Below are 13,533 nucleotides of genomic sequence, written 5' to 3'. Positions count from 1 at the left end.
AAATTGGTGTATTGCATCAATGTCAATATCCTGGTTGTGATAACGTACTATAGTTTTTTAAGATGTTACCATCTGGGGAAACTGGGTAAAGGGTATATGAGATCTCTGTATTATTTCTTACAACTGCATGTGAATTTATAATGACCTCAAAATAAAAAGTTTACTTTTTTAAAAACCTGAATGTGCAAAAGAAGCTCAACCATGGGAAAATATGTATTTATATAAATAAACGCACAAATGCACGCACATGCCTGCGCACACATGCCCATCTTACAAAGGGCTGTCTTTGTCTTTCCCTGGGCTTCCCTGCCTGGTTGGCCTCACCTGGCCTCCTGCCTGCCCTTGCAGATACCTCTCCCAGACAGCGGATACAGAATCTAAGCCGCTTTGTATGGAAGCAGGCAACAGTGGCCAGTGAACTATGGGAGAAGCTGACAGCCCGCTGTGTGGACCAGCACCGCCACATTGAGCGCACTCTGGAGCAGCTGTTGGAGATCCAAGGGGCAATGGAGGAATTAAGCACTACTCTAACTCAGGCTGAGGGAGTCCGAGCCACTTGGGAGCCTATTGGGGATCTCTTTATTGATTCACTCCCTGACCACATCCAGGCTCTTAAGGTATAGCTGCTCCTCCCAGACCCTGACAACCTTCTTGCTCCTGAGAATTCATTGTTGATCAGGACTACAACTGAGCCTACCAGTTTGTGCTGGATTTGGGGGCTGGTTTAGCTAGAGTCACCTCTGTCCTTTTACTGTCTTCTCTTTCTCTGGTGTTTTCTGCAAGTAAAAAAGGAAGAGTATAAGGAAGTGGCCACCCACATCTTAGTCCTGTTACCCTAATAGGCAAGCACTTAGGTTGTGCTGTTGAATCAAAATCTTAAAGAGGAAGGAGTTGAGGGGAATGACTAATGGTTTCTATTTCCCACTCTCTGTCCATGTGGGACTTGGGCCCTAATTCTACAGCTCTTCAAAGAAGAATTCTCCCCCATGAAAGATGGAGTGAAGTTGGTGAATGATCTGGCTCATCAACTTGCCATTTCTGATGTGCACTTGTCAATGGAGAATTCCAGAGCCCTGGAGCAGATCAACATCCGGTGGAAACAGCTGCAGGTAGAAAAGTCTGGAGTGAGACATGGGGAAAAGCCTTACTATAACTAGGCTTGGGGGCGGAACTTCTCTAGGCCCAAAGGAAGTGAAGGCACATTTAAGTGGAACTTACATAATAGAAGAATAGTAGAGCACTTGGGGCCAGGGAACAAGCTTATCAACCTCTAAGCTACAGGGAGTGCTTGAAATGAAGATCTGTCTAAATATGGATAGTTAGGGTATACAGGAACAGATGAAGAGTGACTATGGCCTGGAATTAGGGATGCACGTCTCTGGCCCTTGGGAGTGCTGTGGGAGGGGTGATGGTGGGAGGAGCTGGAACCGGAGACGAATCAGCCTATGAGGGAGTTCACGATGATCTCAGAGGCACCTGGAAATCCCACACTAAATATCTGGAATGAGTCCACTGACTTCCTACCTGTTCTTTCCATAGATGTCGGTTGGCGAGAGGCTTAAGCAGCTCCAGGATGCCCACAGGGACTTTGGGCCTGGGTCACAGCACTTCCTCTCCTGTACGTGAGACAAACTGAACTTTACTTAGCAGAGCTTCAGCCACCTTCCAGGAGAGTCTACTGTTGTCCCTTGGGGGCCTAGTGGAAGCCCAGTATACCTTGGCATTCCAGACACAGTAAGGATAAAGCAGTGTAGCATAATGGTTAAAAGGACACGCTCTCAAACCAGAGAGACCTGGATCTGACTCACAGCTCCTTGACTTCATAGCTGTGCAAGCTTGAAAAAAATAGTTTAAGGTATGCAGGCCCCCTCACCTGGCTACAGTCCAGTTTTGAACCTCAGTTTTTCCCATATATAAAAAGAATTAAAAATATTACCTAGCTCAGAGGGTTGTGAGAATTAAATGACTTAATTTTTTCAACACTATTTATTGAGGGCCTACTGTGGTCCAGGTACTCTTCTAGGCACTGGGACTACATCGGTGAACAAAACAGGAAAATCTTTAGACCTGTAGAGCTTAAATTCTAGTGAGGGAAGCCAGACCATAAACAAATAAGCAAAAAGTATATGAAGTAAATTGGTGACAAGTGCTATGAAAAAAAGTAAAGCAACTAAGGCGCGAATAGAAAGTGATGAACTTAAGTGGGGAGAGGCTTTGCAATTCTGAATAGAGTGGTAAGGAAAGACCTCACTGAGAGTATGGCAATGGAGGGGAAACCTCAAGGAGGTGAGAGAATGAGCCATGTATATATCTGAGGGAAGAGCATACTGGGAAAAGTGAACAGCAACTTCTAGGACCTTAAGGCAGGGGTATGCCTAAGGACCAGCAAGGAGGCTGGTATAGAAGTGAGCAAGGAAGGGAGAGAGTGGGAGGTCAGACTGGTGGCAAGAGGCCTGAGCACAGGGGGCCTTGTAGGTTAGGGTAAGAACTGGGATTTTATTTTAAATGGAATGCAGAACCTTGGAGGGATTTGAGCAAAAGGATGACATGATCTGACTTATGATTCAACAGAGTCAGAGTGTTGGGGGTTGAGAGTGGGAACAAGGAGATCTGTTAGGAAGCATATTGCAATAATCCAGGTGAGGGATTATGGTGACTCAGATCAGGGTGGTAGCAGTGGAGATGGTGGCAACATACAGATCTGAAAATTAGATATGTACACAAAGCATTTAGAAGAGTATCTGTCACATAGTAGGAACTCAATAAATGTTAATGACAGAACTATTGCTATTATAATCACTGGTATGCAGTTATACTTGCAGAGGGCTCTTGTACTCAGGGAAATGGCAATGAGGAGGTTGACCAGGTAACTGAACCTCTTCTGGAACATCCAGAAGTTAAAGATATGGAGCAGAGAGGGGCATTCTTTAAAGAGTTCCTCGTCATAGAGGAATGGGAAGTACCATTCCCCATTGTTCCACAGGATGAGTAGCTTGACCTTCTTAGGGAAAGGCTTTGAGCCCCAAGAGAAATGTAGGCTCCATTTCATATCCACAGCAGCACTCCAGCTGCCTATAACTTAATGGTTAGAAATGCCAGCCTGGTCAGGGAGAAGACTGTCAGGATGGCCAAGATCATGCCCTTGCCACATCTTTGGCACGTGAAGATATCAATAACAGCCTTTTCTTCTTTCGTTGCCCTAAGATCAGGGAGAGAAGTGTATTCATTAGTTTTTGCCCCACACTTAGGGGCTGTTAAGATCTGGCAATGAGAGTCAGGCATCCCCTTTGGGGCTTGACCTGTACTTGGGAAGTCAGAGCAGAGGATTCTCCACGGACCTGAAGAGCATTAGTGGCCAGCTTCTTTCTCTTTCTCTTCTTCCTTACCAGCCTCTGTCCAGGTTCCCTGGGAAAGAGCAATTTCACCCAATAAAGTTCCATACTACATCAAGTGAGTCTGAATCAGAAGCGGATCAGTCACCTGCCCACCCCCTCCCTTGCCTGTCTTCTTTTCTACCTGTCCCTGTTACTCCTTATCTGTTGGAATTCCTTCATCCAGTCCAGCTTTCCCTCCTCCTCACCTCAAGAGCTCAAGATTCTACCTGGGTAAAGGTGAACCCTTGTGCTTTGGGATCTTCAGGGTTCACCCCTGAATCCTGCAGCTCCTTGCATCTAACCTATCACTGAATAGTGTGTGCATGTGTGAGGGGGGTGGGGGAGGTGGACCCTGGTGCTATTGATGCTTTTGTTTGTAGCCACCAGGCTCAGACCACATGCTGGGACCATCCCAAGATGACAGAGTTATACCAAACCCTAGGTAAGAATTTGGAGTGTCCTGTATGGATGGATATTGAGCTGCCTTTGTTCTGTAAGAACAGAAGGGAATCCCATTCAACAAGCAGATGGGGATAGAAATTAGTGTTTTGTCCTTTCTCCAGCAGCCTGCTTTCATTTCCCACCTGCACCTCCATCACCTGGAGGTTCTACATTCCCCCTGGACCATTTTATTATCACATTAGGGAATTAAGTTTATAGATGTGAACTAGATCTGCTTTGAAAGACACTGTCCAGATGTAATGAATGTGACTCTTAGGTGCCTTATCTTTTGCTACCAGACTCACCATTAGGTTGCAAATTTTATTCATGTTGATGTGTGTGAATTTATTTCATCTATTTTAACTGCTATAGAGTGTTCCATCATATATACCACAGTTTCTTCATCTAGTCTACTGTTGATAGACATTTTGGGTTGTTTCTAGTTTGGAGTTAATAAGAACAGTGCTGCTGAAGAGCTCTTGTGAATGTCTTCTGGTACACAGTATGTGTTTTTCAGACTACAGGTCTAACATTGTTTCAGTGTTATAATAAGCATTTTAAAAATTGAAATAGACTAGGAAATATGAAAGAAAGTGCAACAGATCTTTAGCAAGAGTCATATTTTATATAAATTTTATGTTTTTACTTTATAATATATAGTAAGGTATTGTTTCCTGAAATGTTTGATTCAGTTATTTATACATGCTCACATGAGTGTATGTATATTGGACTATGATGTAAAATGAATTTCTCACTATGTGTCCTGGTCAAAAAACATTTGAAAATCACTGATCTGGATATATAACTGGCTGGGTTGTAGCATACCTGAACATTCAATTTTACTGGGCAATACTACATTGTGTCCAAGGTGATTGTACCAGTTTATACTTCCACAGGCAGTTATTCATCCACATCTTTGTTAACACTTGCTATGGTCAGACTTTTATCTTTTGCCAGTCTGGTGGGTGTATAATGGTGCTTGTTGTGGTTTTAATTTGCATTTCCCTGATCTGAGTGGGTCTCTTTACATTATTTTCAGCTGATCTGAACAACATTAAGTTCTCAGCCTACCGCACTGCCATGAAGCTACGCAGAGTCCAGAAGGCACTGCGCTGTAAGTCTCCCATCACACTTCCCTTATGGCCTTCCTCCCACTCTTTCTTTTCCTCATCTGTTGACTGTTTCCCACATTCATCCCACCTTGGGCAGGATTGTTGATTGGCTTGGTGGGAACTTTACAAAGACTGGGATATGCTGGCTGTGGGCACCTGCTCTTTCCAGGGCCCTTCTATTCTCCCGAAACCCCAGACTTGTTTCCAAATTAATGCACAGCTATCCTCTTCCTTGTCCCTTCTTCCCTGTCCAACATGGATAATCAAGCAACTGTTTTATGGAAGGAAGTATCCTAGCTAATGATTTGGAGCCACTAGTGGCTTATGTTCTTTTGCTGTCTAGGGGTTATTGGATATAACAGATCTGTTGAAACATATGCCAGTGGTTAGGGGACAACATGGCTGTAGATATAATGTGCTTTCTGGCCTTTCTCAGAGACACTGTTAGTCAGTCTTTCTGGCTTGTCTCACTAGGCTGCTTCCAACATTGGGGGTAATTATAAACTCCTCCTGAAGTATGTCACACTTACTCAGGCACACCTGAGCCTTCATAACTGGTGACTACCTTCTCAGAACAAGGTCTATGAACAAACTTATTTGCAGTTGAAGTATGTGTAAAGACAGAGAAATTTAAAATAGGATTTGTCCAACAAAGGAGGTGAGTTCACTCCCATCTCACCATCTTCTTGAAACTGATGTCAAAGAACATATGGGTATAGAAACATTTTAGGTTAAATTTAGGGGGCCTTTTGCTGCTGCTTTCCCCTTCCTTGGGATGAGTGTATTGGTAAAGGGCAAGTTTGTATCATACTTACAAATGGTTTCTCTGGAGATTGAGTCAAATTTGGTGAGGCTGGTGGCCTTACCTCCTTGTCTAGCCCCTAGGATTCCTCTTTTGGCTATATTTTCTCCTTCTCTCTTTTCTTTCTTAGTGGACCTGGTAACTTTAACCACAGCTTTGGAGATCTTTAATGAGCATGATCTTCAGGCCAGTGAGCAGGTGATGGACGTGGTGGAGGTCATTCACTGCCTGACTGCCTTATATGAACGGCTGGAGGAGGAAAGAGGCATCCTTGTCAACGTGCCACTCTGTGTGGACATGAGCCTCAACTGGCTCCTTAATGTTTTTGATAGGTAAGGGCTTGGAGCCCTAACAGCCTCCAGGATGAAATTCAATGGGGTATCTGTAGTGAGCCTGGTGGGAAGGGGTTGATCCCATGGTGGACTTGGACCCAACTCAGCTTGGAGCATGGTTGGCACAGAGCACTGCTAAGGTCAACTCTGTGAAGGAAATGACTGCCAAGATGTTAACCCTGTACATATATTCATGTTCTCAGTCTCTTCTTTTAAACCTAGTGGTCGCAGTGGAAAGATGCGGGCATTGTCTTTTAAGACCGGCATTGCATGCCTGTGTGGCACGGAAGTGAAGGAAAAACTGGAGTGTGAGTACAACTCCAAAGACTGAAAGTGGAGTAAGGTGGAGGGAGAGGTGTGGTGGGAGGAGGGAAGGGTATAAGATAAGCAGAAGGTAGGTCTTCTGACTCAGCAGAAGGCTACTCAGGCTACCTTGTGATACTTCCTGGTCTAGGCTATTGTGAAGAACCCACAATAGCCAAAGGCCAAGATGGGTTTAAGGCCTGTTTTTGTGTTTGTTTGTTTTTAATATGCTTTTATTTATTTCAGAGAGAGGAAGGGAGAGGGAGAGAGAAATAGAAACATCAATGATAGGAGTCATTAATCGGCTGCCTCCCGCACACCCCTTGACTGGGGATGGAGCCTGCAACCTAGGCGTGTGCCCTGACCTGGAATCTAACCTTGACCTCCAGGTCTGAAAGTGGAGTAGAGTGGAGGGAGAGGTGTGGTGGGAGGAGGGAAGGGTATAAGACCTCCAGGTTCATGGGTTGATGCTCAGCCACTGAGCCATGCTGACTGGGCTTTAAGGCCTGTTTTTATTCCCAGTGTTACTCCAATAAGTTTGGTTTCTTCTAATCTGATGTAATTACTTTACCAGGATCTGAGTTAGCATCCTGGGGTACCCAGAGCCCAGACTTTCTAGTTCTACTTCCCCACGGCCTATCGGGTTTAGCCCTCTCTAGCATGGAGCTCAAGTCATACCACACATTCTACGGGAGATTTCCCATGTGATTACATGGGCAGGGTGCAATAATTCCCTATTACTGGGCAGTGTACAGTATATAATTCTGTAGTTTTTAACATCTTTGGTGTATCACCTCTCTTTGCTTTCCCCTCCATCCTTCATCTTTTGTACAGTACTTTGTACCATTCTACAGTAGTATCCTTAATTGTCAGGTGCTTAACATGTGTTAACCACTGTGCTAAATGTGGTGAGTACTAGGTTCATTTTGACATAGTCCCTGCCTCAAGTGGTTTACAGTACAGAGGAAGAGACAGTACACAGAAAGCAGTTTTTACAGTGTTAGACTATCAGAATGGCAAAGGATATGTACTATATCAGATCACAGAAGAGAAATGACAGCTGCCTAGGAAAACTTTACAAGGAAGGAAACATTTCAGAGCATGTTTATAGCTATAATATTATTTATTTCTCCCAACATTCCTTTGAGATAGGGTGGGCAATGATTATTTCTCTTCAATTTACAAGTAGGGAAACTGCAGCAAGAGGTTCATGACTTACCTAAGGTTCTACAAGCTAGTCAGTAATGGATCCATTACTAAAACCCAGGACCTCTGTCTTCCATGTTTTTGTGTTTTCTAACCCTTAGGTGACATATGAAGCAGACAGACAAGAAACTCTAGAGGAGGTTTTCTAAGGTTAGGGTGGGGTGAAAGAGTTCCCACAAGGGCAGATATAGCTCATATTCAAATATAAGTATCACAGTCCATTCCACAATCACTTAGAAATCATTCTTAGATGATCAAATGCTTTTAATTATCCCCTCTTTTTTTTTTTTTTTAAATATATCTTTATTGATTTGAGAGAGAGGAAAGGAGAGGGAGAGAGAGAGATAGAAACATCAATGATGAGAGAGTCATTGATCAAACCCACAACTGGGCATGTGCCCTGACCGGGAATCGAGCCCCGATAGCCTGGATCCTAGGTCGACGCTCAACCGCTGAGCCACGCCCGGCCGGGCTATCCCCTCTTTTTGGATTACCCATGCCAGTGTTTCTTTCCATTTATGTGGATAATTGAGAGAATACTATAGTATCAGACTACATAAGCTAGGATGGGACAGGGTAGACTAGCTGTGGCTCATGTTCAGGCACCCCTGAGCCCCATACCCCCTCATCTTGATTCTTGAGAATCTGCCCAATGTTATATCTGTGTCTGGCACTGCTCTCACACATACCTTGCTCTCTGTCTTCATCTCTCTATCATCTCTTTCTAATGTCCTTTCTTTTGAATCTGTCTCAGTTTTTCTCTTTGAACCCAGATAATGCTCTTTTTAGAACTCTTGGGCTTCTAGAAGGTCAGGGATGGACCTCTAGGTGTTCCAGTTTCAAAAGTCATTAGCTAAGTCCATGTGCTCTTTCCCTGTCTTCTTTTTCTGCTCTCTCCTTGTTCCATTTTCTGGCCATTCCTGCATCGGGGTTGGTTATGACTTATGGTGGGGCCAGCAGACCTCTTCAGCCAAGTAGCCAACTCAGGCAGCCAGTGTGACCAACGCCACCTTGGTGTCCTGCTCCATGAGGCCATTCAGGTGCCCCGTCAGCTGGGGGAAGTGGCAGCCTTTGGGGGCAGCAATGTGGAGCCCAGTGTCCGTAGTTGCTTCCGTTTTGTGAGTATGGAACTGGGGAGGGTGGAAGGGAGGGATGATGGGAAAAAGGGTGGGAAGAAGGGAGGGAAGACTAAGAGCTAGTCTTTTGATATGAACTACTCAGATATAAGGGAGTTTGTTGGGATGGAACAACTGGGTTTTTAAGGCCAGAGTCCTGCCACAAAGGGTGCCAGTTCTACTAGAACAGGACAGAGGTAGACACCTCTGGAGAATAGGCCAACCCAGGCCTTGCTAGTTCTCCTGCTCCTCTGAGGGCTATCATTCTAGGGACAAGACACTTTGGGCCTCAGTCATTGCCATTGGGCTTTTTGTTTCTCTAGAGCACTGGGAAGCCAGTTATTGAAGCTTCACAGTTCTTGGAATGGGTCAACTTGGAGCCCCAATCCATGGTGTGGCTGGCTGTTCTGCATCGGGTTACCATTGCTGAGCAAGTGAAGCATCAGACCAAGTGTTCTATCTGTAGGCAGTGCCCCATCAAGGGCTTCAGGTAGGGGAAACAATACCTGGTGGAATGATAATAATTGTAAATAGGCCAAGTTGCAAATAAATCGCATATTACAAAAAATGTATTGCATAATTACATAATAAGAGCTAATCTATTGTACATTGTTATACTTTGTTGTAATTCTTTCTATTGCAGAATGTTTAACTTTTCAAAAATTGGAAATATTTTCTTTTGTTTTAGTTATATTATGAAATATTCCAGACCCACAAAAATGTATAGAGAAGCCAAAGGGTGTGGGTGAGGGAACAGCACAGAAAGTGAAGTAATTTGCTTGTGGTTTCCCAGGGAACATTAAGTAGAACCCATAAGCCCCAGCATCCTGACATAAGAACATCTATGTACTAAATGGTATGCTGGCAAATGGTTCACAACCAACTCTCCAGAAAGCCAGAAAGAAACCTAATTTGTAGCATTTGCTAATTTCCATGATGTAAATACTCCCACTGTGGCCGATGTCTGGCTACCCACAGGAGGTTGGGGAGAGATGCGCAGTTGCACAGTATTTATAGTATTTCCACCATGCAGATCCAATAGACATAAACAACCTCATGAATTCTGAGTATTTATTACTTCAGTGTTTAATATTATTTACTTAATTGTGAGTTTATATAATTTATTGTTTAAATAATGGCTGTATTTAACAACCAGCTTGGAAAATCCCTGAAATATTAACATTTGGCTCTTGTGAGCTGTTGTGATCCAGCTCCAGCATCCCACAGCTCATACCCACCACCAAGCTTAAGAAATAAAACATTATTACAATACATTTGAAGTTCCCCTGATTACATTCCCACTCTCCTCCCACAAAGGTAGCCACTATCTGGAAATTGGCTTTCGTCATACAATGCTCAATTTTTTAACTTTTTAAAACACTAACAAACACTCTCTTCACAACCATCCTGTGTGTTTTTTTATAAGCAAATCAGCAAAGAGGTGGAATGTGACTTGCCAAAGTTCACACAGCTGGTTAGTGTAGATCCCAGACCAGATGTTAGATCCTCTGACTTCTTTAAGTCTCAGCATTTCACCATTCTGTGCAGCTCAGCCAGGCTTTGGAACTGAATCTGAAGGGCTAGTCTATATTGGGTAATAACAGAGTTATTATTAAAAAAACTTTTGGAAATAACTTTTAGTCAACTTACCTAGGGCTGGTAGAATAAGTGGCCTTCATATTGGAAGAATAAGTTCTCCAACGTAGGTGGTGGTACTTGTGAGGCTGGACCCTTTGGGGAGATCCTTGTTTAGAAAACTATTTGCTGTCGTGAGTGATTTATACCTGCACCCCCTTCCTTTCAAATAAGATGGTGAGACAATGCTATTTCCCACACTTCCTAGGAGTCTAAGCCTGTGATTTCATGGAGACTTATGTTCTCTAGAATAAAGCTAATCATTTAGTACGGACTCAGCCACTGCTATGTATAAGAGGTAGATCACATTATGGCTTCATGCCCCATGCCCCATGATGTGTGTGTATATTTGGATGTTAGTGGAATAGAGAGATCACTGTAGTCCATTGGATCCTCTGTCCTACAACCTCTCCTCTCCCCCAAGGTACCGGAGTCTGAAACAATTTAACGTGGACATCTGCCAGACCTGCTTCTTGACAGGCAGGGCCAGCAAAGGCAACAAGCTGCACTACCCCATCATGGAGTATTACACCCCGGTATGGAACCTCAGGGCCAAGCAGGAGGGGGAGATAGCTCTCAGATTCTGGGCCCTTGATCTACTTGGCCAAGCACTAGCTAACTATTCTGCTCTCCTCTGGGGCATACTCCCAACAGTCCTGATGATTCACCAGTTTGGGGGATTCAGGCCTCTGTTCTTTCAGCAGAGCTTCTCCTTCACCAGGGCCGCAGCTGGGTACGGGAGCCTAGGACACTTTCAGGCATTTAAAAGGCACTCACTGTTTTCCTTCAGAGAGAATTTTCAGGAAACAATAGAGAGAGTAATAAAATTCTGGGCAACAAGCCTTCTGTTGCTCACTTTAGTTTTTCCTGCCTAGTTTTCTATATTGCTCCTGTCACCTGATCTTCACCTGCTACTTTGTCATTGCTTCCATCCCTCTAGTCAATACAAAAGTTTGTCCTCAAATTAATTGCTCAGTCTCTTGAGGGGGGAAGGGGTATGTTCTTTACCTGGGTCCCCAACTCACTTGGTTTTCATTGAAAACCGTGCCCTTCATAGCTACCTGAGCCCAGATTGGTCAGCATCCTTGAACTCCAGCCACACAATTTCTCCTCTGCTGTCCTCAGGATCCACAGCTCCAGACTTAGCTGCCTGAGCTGACTCTGCTCTCTTAACTCCTTTATCCTGTTCTGTCCCACAGATACCCCCAAAGCCCAGTTCCCCCCACTGCTATCTCCCACCGTATTTCCTCATTTTTCAACCTGTTTCCCTACAACCCATCTCTCCAAGCTGTAATCTCCAAATTCTGTTGGCACGGAAACATATGCGACCCAGTGGGAGCAGGGACCTTGCTCTTTATTTTTGTTTTATTACTTTAAAGTAAACATAAAAGTCATACACAGCAAACTAGCTCAAGATGATAGACTGGTAATCCTCTATCTCCTGCTCATCTATGTCCCTAGAATTTATATAAATCATATTTTTAAAGTTAACAAATATATGCTCATTATAAAAGATTCTAATTATATAGAGGTGTTTAAAGTATAAAATGAAAGTCCTCCTCTCTCTTCAGCCTGGTCCCCACCCCTCCGGTCCAAATTCTCAGAGACAACCAGTGTTCACAGTTTGGCATGTGTCCTTCTAGACCTTTTACTAGGAGTGGGATGTGGTAGGCTTGAACAAAAGTGGAAGACCAGTCACATTCCCTGCTCTAGGGGAGCAGCCACACCTACCGCATCATATCCGAAAACCTTTAAGGTGAGTCCCTCTACCCTGTTTCCCCTCAGACCACATCCAGTGAGAACATGAGGGACTTTGCCACAACCTTAAAGAACAAATTCCGATCAAAGCATTACTTCAGCAAACACCCTCAGCGAGGTTATCTGCCTGTGCAATCAGTGCTGGAGTCTGACTACAGTGAAACGTGAGTACCAGTGGCTGGGCAGGAGCTGTGGGCAGCCTCACTGAGTTTGGGTATATGAAGGGGCTGAGTGCCATGTGGGCTAGGGGAGTGTTCCAGAGCAAACCCAACTAGTGACAGGGCAGTTCAACTTGAGCCTGTCTAGGAATCTGGCCTGAGAACTAGACCCTGTAAATCCAGTCTCTGTATCCTGTTCCCATAAACTCTTGCCTATCTCACTAATTTGGTTGGGGCAGGGGGGCAAGGAAGGTGTTGGTGAAGAAACAGGCTGCCCAGCTGCCCAGTCTTTGGTCCTCTGAGTCTGCTGCTTTCTTCTAGGCCGGCTTCTTCCCCGAGGTTGCCACATGCTGACACACACTCCCGCATTGAGCATTTCGCCAGCAGGTACCACCAGGTTTGGGGGACAGGGATTGTACGGAGTCTCATGGGGAAGGGGTTTTCAACTGGGGCAAAGAGAAAGGAGTTAGGGCCAGGGGAACGTTCACAGTGGGGTATGTGGCAGCCAACAAGGCCCAACACTTAGGTGTGGTTGGGACAGCCCCCAAAGCTGATCATTCTATTGTGGGATTAGAGTCCTTGAGATGAAAGCAGGCCCCACATCCTGTTTTCCATTCTGTTCCTGCTCTTTTTCCCCAGGCTTGCTGAGATGGAAAATCAAAATTGCTCCTTCTTTAATGACAGCCTGTCCCCAGATGACAGCATGTGAGTTTTCACAGCTGCTTCTTTTCCAGGAATAACTATCTCTCTTTAAGACCCTTCTGCCACCATTTATTTGGGAAGGGTATATCCTCAAGGGAGGTGGTATGGGAGTTAGGTCGTTGATATCCTAAGGAAGGCTGCTTTCTGGGCACAGAGTTTAGTAAGAGAAACAGTCTGCTCTCTATCAACTGAGTGGGGGGAATGAATGATGCACTACTTCCCTGCCATCTGCCCAGATCCTTTTCTGTTGCAAGATCCCATTCTTCTGTGCCCAGCTTTGAGGGAAGAAGAATATGCTCTCACCTAACTTTGCAGAAATGAGCCATTAAATTATGTTCAGGATGCCAAAGCCCCAGATAGTGCCACAGCAACCCTGGGAGACACCAGGGATGTGACCAAAGTGTGGCCAGAGAGACTCCTTGGTGTTAAAGCCCCAAGAACGGACCCTTCATCTCTAGGGAGGTATCTGGCCTGCTCAGAAGGCCTGGGAGCTGCTAGCTACATGGATCAATCTGGCTCTGACCAGGGCTCAGGCAGACAGTGATCCCCCTGGGGATGGGGAAGTGAAGGGAAGGTGGGGTAGAAGAATAGCACA

General features: G+C 44.8%; 1 protein-coding gene across 1 annotated transcript in view; it reads left to right on the top strand.

Moving 5' to 3' along the window:
- DRP2 (dystrophin related protein 2) overlaps positions 1-13,533 on the top strand; it is a 42,587-nt gene that overhangs the window by 20,779 nt on the left and 8,275 nt on the right. Inside the window, exons 6-19 of the mRNA XM_081126768.1 lie at positions 349-617; positions 963-1,109; positions 1,540-1,618; positions 3,390-3,450; positions 3,755-3,816; positions 4,855-4,929; positions 5,860-6,061; positions 6,284-6,369; positions 8,531-8,688; positions 9,009-9,175; positions 10,745-10,856; positions 12,106-12,242; positions 12,558-12,623; positions 12,876-12,941. Of these exons, the coding sequence (XP_080982894.1) occupies positions 349-617; positions 963-1,109; positions 1,540-1,618; positions 3,390-3,450; positions 3,755-3,816; positions 4,855-4,929; positions 5,860-6,061; positions 6,284-6,369; positions 8,531-8,688; positions 9,009-9,175; positions 10,745-10,856; positions 12,106-12,242; positions 12,558-12,623; positions 12,876-12,941 (1,687 nt within the window). The remainder of the gene's footprint in view (positions 1-348; positions 618-962; positions 1,110-1,539; positions 1,619-3,389; positions 3,451-3,754; positions 3,817-4,854; positions 4,930-5,859; positions 6,062-6,283; positions 6,370-8,530; positions 8,689-9,008; positions 9,176-10,744; positions 10,857-12,105; positions 12,243-12,557; positions 12,624-12,875; positions 12,942-13,533) is intronic.

This window comes from Miniopterus schreibersii (assembly GCF_964146895.1).
Source record: "Miniopterus schreibersii genome assembly, chromosome: X".
NCBI lineage: Eukaryota > Metazoa > Chordata > Mammalia > Chiroptera > Miniopteridae > Miniopterus > Miniopterus schreibersii.
The sequence above is the reverse complement of the archived record's forward strand: the minus strand, read 5'-3'. Positions and strand labels throughout refer to the sequence as shown.